The sequence below is a fragment of the Carassius auratus genome, chromosome 45 (genome assembly GCF_003368295.1).
Source record: "Carassius auratus strain Wakin chromosome 45, ASM336829v1, whole genome shotgun sequence".
In the NCBI taxonomy this organism is placed as follows: domain Eukaryota; kingdom Metazoa; phylum Chordata; class Actinopteri; order Cypriniformes; family Cyprinidae; genus Carassius; species Carassius auratus.
The window spans coordinates 8,424,115-8,430,710 of record NC_039287.1 but is presented as its reverse complement, the minus strand read 5'-3'; the positions used below and the strand labels follow the sequence as shown (position 1 = coordinate 8,430,710).

Genomic DNA, 6,596 nt, shown 5'->3' with positions numbered 1-6,596 from the left:
ACTTATGAGCAGAACTGTGATTTTACAATTTTTACAGCATTTTTGATCAAATAAAAGCAGCATAGAAGAGTTCTTTCAGAAATATATATATTTCTATTTTAAATGACAGAAACCAAACTTTTGAAAGGTAGTGTATATTGCTTTTATAAACAAGCCACTAGTTTTAATTGGATTAGTAGATTACCTGACCAGTGTATTCGGTCTCATCTTTGTTGATAAGATACATCAGGAAGAATCTGTTAGAAAAGGATATTTGAATATTCAGATGTTAGTTGATAAAGGAAGCATTATAACAGTGTAAATGTTTCATACACAATGTTTACTCACAAATAGTTGGCCAGATTGTGCTCTTGTAAGGTATGGGTCTCAAAGCCATGCGGGGTTGTGTCGAAGTAGTCATTTCCAATTCCACAGATGAAGCATTTCGTCTACACACAAGATTAAAACATGTTAAAACAGGAACAGACTGAGCTCTTTTTTTAGACGTGTGACAGCACTCACCTCCATGTCCTCTTTCACCTGCTCCTGCTGGTCTCTCAACTCACCGAAGGCATCAATGATCAAACCTGGTTTGAAAATGAAAGCATTTGCCATTATGTTGGTGTTCAAAATGTACCATGTATTGACTGTGAGATTATGATCAGTTGGGTGGTTTTGTTGCTATTGAAGATCAGTGTGGCTTTTAAAGAGTTAATCAGGCATTTAAAGCAGCACACTACAGCAGTACCCTGAATGATGGCCAGCAGAATGACAATGACGAAGAAGAAGAAGGTGATGTCAAACAGAATGCGGTAGAGCTCGTATGGGTCACCGGCCGGGTCCACGAGTTCATCCCCGATGCCACCGCCAGCTCTCACACCCACGTACATGTGGAACAGGTAGCACTGAGGATTCATGTGAGTTTTTAATGATCAAGCAAAGCAGTTTGGGTAGTATACGAAAAAAAAAATCCAATCAGTCATATTGGCATTTGATATGACCTGACATATTAAATGGTAAAAAGTGCATTTCTGCATTTAAAAAATGACAAATTTAATATTTTGCAATAATGCATCCAGTCAGTATAAGTCTAAGATGACAGGTCAGCCAGATGAACAAAAACACACTAAATTTACTTCGGGGATCCTTTCAAAATGAAGAACTAAACTCACAGTCATCATGTCATCACACTTCATGTCAGGCGCATCCTCATCCTCGCTCTTGTTGTAGAACTTGCGGAAGAAGTTAAAAGCCACCACGGTGTACAGGTAGACCACGACCGCCAGGAGCCCCACCGTCAACACCAGCTGTTCAAACAAAGAAGGTATTTCCATCAGGTCAGAAGTACCTTGGTGTAAAGCTGTACCCACAGTCAGCCCCTGCTGGATCACACTTACCTGTTTGCCATTGTGGGTCACAGAAGAGAGGATGGTCCTCAAGGTCTTGAAGCCCATGGCAATGTCCAGCAAATGAGCGGCAAAGAAGAAGTTATTGTAATGTCCCAAAATAGACATGGTGGTGTACCAGATCAGGTAGAGGTAAGACTAGAGATGAAAGACAAAACGTTATTGTCCCGATACAGGATATCCTTTTTAATGTTTCAGATCTGAGCCATACTCACGTTGTCCGTCAGCACCACCCCCATTTTCCAGATGTGGTACTTGGTATCAATTGAGCTCAACCTGCAATTGGAACCAAAACATGACTGGGTGCTTTTAATGCTCTTTCAAACCTAATGTTTTCAGGTCCTGTCAGCTCACCAGGACACCAGGGAGGCTTCCTTTACCACAGCTTCTTCAGTGGGATCAAAGTCCAGAGCACTCTTATCCAGACCCAGGAGTTCAGCTATGCGTTCAGCCCCGTACAAGTCACCATATTTATTGATGACCTACAGAGCAAAGTTGAAATTGGATATGCAGACAGTCGGATGAATACAAGCACCATCAAGTTTTGTGTGACTCTGCTTACCTTCCTCTTAACAAACTTGTCCCAGTAATTGTTAGGGAAGGACCTGAAAGACAGGTAAGGAAGTTTCTAAGTACTCAAAGGATGTTCTGAAGGATCGATGGATTAATTCATTGATTACGTCCTGAATTACAATGGATATGATATACTGATGAACAGTATGTGGATAAAAGAAAACCTTTCAAACTTTTCAACGGTAGTGTAATGTGTAATTATGTGATGCTACTTGTTGTACTGATGTAAGTGGAGCTAAAGTACACTTTTATTACAGTATATAGTACTTTTGATTGCTACACTATAATAATATTTGAAACTGACACCATAATGTAAATGTAAAGTAAGGGACTGAATAAAAGTAACTGTCTAAAGTGTTTCTTACGGAGTTGCAATGACCAAACGATCCCATTGTCCTTTGATGTCATCATCAGACGGCTGCTCGGTAATATACAAACCATCAAACTCAAGCGTCCTAGCGATCTCCTTCTCCCGCTTGAACACGACTAAAGGAACCTACACCGAAGACAAAACAAGGTTACGTGGACACTGTTGAGCAGCATCTGGCTTTGACATGTTCTTAATCCTGATTCGTGTAACCAAAGGAAAGAAATCGGGATAAACCTTAAGGCAGTAATATCCAACAACACAGAGTAACGAGATGATTGTGTGCAGTACAGCCAAGAATGTTAATGTGGGGGCCATGTAGCCAGTGCTCTCCTGAAGAATGAAGTATTCCATTCCTCCATCATCTTCGTCACCTTCCTCCTCTTCACCATCCCAGGATCCCTCTTCCTCATCATCGAATTCTCCAGTCACCTTCAGAGAGCGGCAATATTCATGAGTTTTAGAGAGCAACTATTCAAAAAACCAAACAGGTGATTCAAAATGCTAAAACACCTTGTAGAAGAGCAGGATGAAGTTGATGGCAAAAGCCACAAACAGAGCCAGAAAACGAAGGTTGTAGAAATTGCGAGCCAGGTAGTTCTACAAAGAAGTAAATGTTAATGTTTCTTCTTTGCCACTTTAACAACATTTTCTGTGGGACAAGTTTAAACTAAAAATGTGACTGAAGCTTTTCTTACCAGCATTTTGGTTTTGTAGACTTCAAGCCCTGCGAAGAAGCTGGCCATGAACGCTGGAGAGTCTTCCTTTGGTGAGCCACGTTTGGCTCTTGGAGCTGCTTTTGCTGCTGCTGGTTCCTCAGGCGTTTCCTCTTTAGCCTTGTCTCCCTTCTCCTGATTCTCAGAGCTGAAAAACATTGCTGTGTCAGAATAATTTGACAAAGAAATGATCAGGCAGCATCTAATTAGTCAACCTACTCCGCTTTCTCTGGCTCGGATTCTGGCTTCTCTGTTGCTACTTTCTGTGTAAGAAAAAAAAAACATTCTTTGTCAAATTTACAAATTGCACGAAACACTGCAGTGTTTCACATGTTGGATTCAAATACTATAATAATAGTGAGGGAAGCACCATATCTATGCTTTGAGAGAGATGAAAACAAGGCTGTGGAGGATAGATGTACACGGTGTTCAATGAATTGTACTGTTGTATAAAACACGCCTGTTCAGCTGTTGAAATATCTTTCCAAAAACTTAGTTCACTTTCACAAATACAAATAATTGAGTTGTGAGAATTACGTGTGATCTAGGGCCTTATATGCCGTTGTCATAATTGCAAGTCTATCCCTCACAGCCACATTTTCATTCACATAAAATTCAATGTGGTATCTACAGTACGCAGACTAAGGTCTAAAAATACCTGGCTCTTCTTTTTCTCAACAGGGGCGCTAGACTCTGTCAGGACTTCACAGACATCACCCAGACCAGGTTCCGCCCCATGCTTCCCCTCCTTCTTCACAGCTGGATTAAGTAGATCCATGACCACATCCGCTTCCAGCTTCTCAGCACCGGCCCCAGTCATCTGCACCATATCTGACGACACCACCAACTCGCTGCTCTCGCTTTTTTCTACTTCCAGTACATCACCATGGATCCCAAACTGTGTTGGATCAGGCATGTTACCCAAGATATCTGTCACTTTCATGTTTTTAGCACCCTCCACGAAACCCCCTCCAAACATGGAGGACCAAATAATATGGAAGAACCCGAAGATTATGCTAAAAATGCCTTTGAAGAACCCGGTAAAGAGCATCCAGAAGAAGGAGAAGAACCCTGTGATCATTTCCCTGATGGTCAGTTTCTTGAATTTCTTAAACTGTTTCCTCATACTCTTAAATGTCAACATTTTCCGGAAATTGGACATGCTCTTCTTCACAGAGGTGCAGGCCGCTATGAAAGCCGAGCCTGACTCAAGAGATGCATCCTCCTCCTCAGACAAGCCTTCAAGCAGACTGTGCAACTCCTCCTCATCCTCCTCCTCAGGTTGCTCTGCTGCATCTGGCTCAGAGATCTGAGAGGCCAACTGCATCTCAAAGATGGTGTCCTCACAGAAGTTCACAAATAACTCCATCTTCTCACTCTCACCACCTTCATTGACCACATCAAAGATGAATTGCCGTTTGGACTCTTTGACCTGAGGCTTTTCCCATTGGGTTCTGCTAGACTCGCTGATCTCAAAGTAAACCCTCTCAATTCTCTTGGCACCCCCCATGATCTCAATACGGCCCAGGTAAGGCTCAAAGTAACTGAGAACGCTTTCAGCTAGGTCTAAAAAGGTGGACAGGCGTGAGTCGTGAGACATGTGCTCTGATAGGTTAGTAAGAAGCACAGCCACATTGAAGCCGATGTCCTTGGCTGGTTCATGGAAGCGTTCCACAAACTCCTTGTAGTTGAACATGTCGTTTTCATCTGCCTCCACACAGGAGAGAAGAAACTCGATCTCAGACTGTGTGTATTGCTTTTGGCTATCCATAGACTTATGAAACTCTTTCTTGGATATAACGCCTTTGTGATCTGGGTCGTACTCCTTGAAGTTGTCAGATGTAGTGAGGTCCTTCAGTTTGAGGAACATGTCGAAGAACTTGAGGATCATTTCCATATTGCTGGAGGACTCCACTAATGTGTCAACCATCTGCTTACCGATAGTTCCATTCACCACATTACCTGTAACATGCAGTTGATGCTTTAACATTGCTAGTCTCGAACAAGTTCCATTATGATGTTCGAAAAGAAAAAATAACTCACCCTCCAGAAGAGATAACATCATGACCACCATATCTTTCTGCAAATCCATCAGCTCTTTCAATAACTCGATTTGACTAGAATCCTGAAATAAATGACATTTATTGTTAAGAGGCATCACGTTTGGTGATGCTACACATTACCAGTGCCCTGACTGGTTACCTGTGACAGTTTCATTTGCATGTTTGCAAAAACATGCAGGAATCCGACCACTGCATCCCACAACCTGCTGTGTGCCAAACTTTGCTGATTCCCAATACAAGGGCCCTAAAATAGAAAACACTGTATTATGAAATGCACAGACATTCACTGAACTCTAATATTGTGTAGTAGTGTAGAGTATTTGCATTACCTGAATGTACTCAGTGAGCGAGTTAAAGATTTGTTTGGCTACTGCCAAAGCTTTGGAGAAGTTAAGTTGCCCAGCCTCATCCATGACATCTTTCCCAGAGTAATACCAATAAAAATCACTTATAGATTCCTGGTGGTGACAAGAAGAACGGCCATAACAGAGGACCGAAGTTGAGTAGACTCAAGGCTATGTCTTTTAGTTTTTTTTTTCATATGAAACTCTTTATGTAGTTTGTGTTACCTGTAGACGTAACAAGTAGTCCACAGTGCTAATGATGATGTTGACAGTAGTAGTGTTTCCGGTCTGTGTCCGCAAGAAGTTTTGGAAATCTGTTGAATTTAAAATGTAAACAATAAATAGTAAAGAGTGGCTAGCAATAAATAGAAAAAAAAAACAATCCAAAACAAATTCTAGTATTACCATTATTGTGTCCCTCGCACAGAAGTTGCAAAAACCTGAATAGATCCTTCGTAAAGTCATCATTTTGTAGGACTTTCGAACCTTGAAACATGAGAACTGCAATTATTTCTGGGCTGCATTTTTAAAGCCAAACTAAAAGACAAATTTACATCGGTTTCAAGCAAGCAGGTGACTAGCACTTTTTTGGGGGGCTTGCTTCACTTAGGATGAAGAGCTTTAGATTGCACGCTTGCAACTGCATCCCAAGAACTGACTGGAAAAAATGAAAACCTTGTCAATAAATACACAGAAATGACAGAGATTTCAAGAAGCTGGGTTAGCGAGGTAACTTTCAAAAGAATGGTGTACAGTATATGCTGGAAATAATTTACAGTAATACTTGACATGACTTTAATAATTGAATACTGCACACATAAAGAGGAGAACCTTTTGTATCATATTGTTTCAAAGCCATACTTGTGAAAGTTAGCCATCCCTGCTGAAAAGTCCAGCATAAACCAGCATGAACTCCAATCTGGTCCAGGCTTGTTTATGCTGGTTAGTGCTGGTGTAGCTGGTGGAACAGCACAGTGGAGCTGGTAAAGCTGGTTCACCAGCATGGTCTTACAGGATTGAGTGTGAGTAGGTCAGTTGTCTGTATACCAGCAGCGTCTTTAGGGTCAAGCATTGTTTTTACTAGCATATTTCTAGATTTAACTGATTCATGATGTGGAAACCATATACCCTAAGATTAAAACATGATT

At 41.3% G+C, this 6,596-nt stretch overlaps 1 protein-coding gene across 1 annotated transcript in view; it reads right to left on the bottom strand.

The window, feature by feature from the left end:
* The window catches only part of ryr3 (ryanodine receptor 3), a 65,003-nt gene that overhangs the window by 1,617 nt on the left and 56,790 nt on the right, over nucleotides 1-6,596 (bottom strand). Inside the window, exons 81-100 of the mRNA XM_026233304.1 lie at nucleotides 5,854-5,934; nucleotides 5,674-5,762; nucleotides 5,434-5,562; nucleotides 5,244-5,348; nucleotides 5,085-5,166; nucleotides 3,700-5,003; nucleotides 3,261-3,304; nucleotides 3,024-3,189; nucleotides 2,839-2,925; nucleotides 2,563-2,757; nucleotides 2,324-2,454; nucleotides 1,948-1,990; nucleotides 1,740-1,867; nucleotides 1,601-1,661; nucleotides 1,377-1,523; nucleotides 1,152-1,286; nucleotides 728-884; nucleotides 502-566; nucleotides 328-428; nucleotides 185-236 (exon numbers count right to left, since the gene is read on the bottom strand). Coding sequence (XP_026089089.1) covers nucleotides 185-236; nucleotides 328-428; nucleotides 502-566; nucleotides 728-884; nucleotides 1,152-1,286; nucleotides 1,377-1,523; nucleotides 1,601-1,661; nucleotides 1,740-1,867; nucleotides 1,948-1,990; nucleotides 2,324-2,454; nucleotides 2,563-2,757; nucleotides 2,839-2,925; nucleotides 3,024-3,189; nucleotides 3,261-3,304; nucleotides 3,700-5,003; nucleotides 5,085-5,166; nucleotides 5,244-5,348; nucleotides 5,434-5,562; nucleotides 5,674-5,762; nucleotides 5,854-5,934 — 3,302 coding nt within the window. The remainder of the gene's footprint in view (nucleotides 1-184; nucleotides 237-327; nucleotides 429-501; nucleotides 567-727; nucleotides 885-1,151; nucleotides 1,287-1,376; nucleotides 1,524-1,600; nucleotides 1,662-1,739; nucleotides 1,868-1,947; nucleotides 1,991-2,323; nucleotides 2,455-2,562; nucleotides 2,758-2,838; nucleotides 2,926-3,023; nucleotides 3,190-3,260; nucleotides 3,305-3,699; nucleotides 5,004-5,084; nucleotides 5,167-5,243; nucleotides 5,349-5,433; nucleotides 5,563-5,673; nucleotides 5,763-5,853; nucleotides 5,935-6,596) is intronic.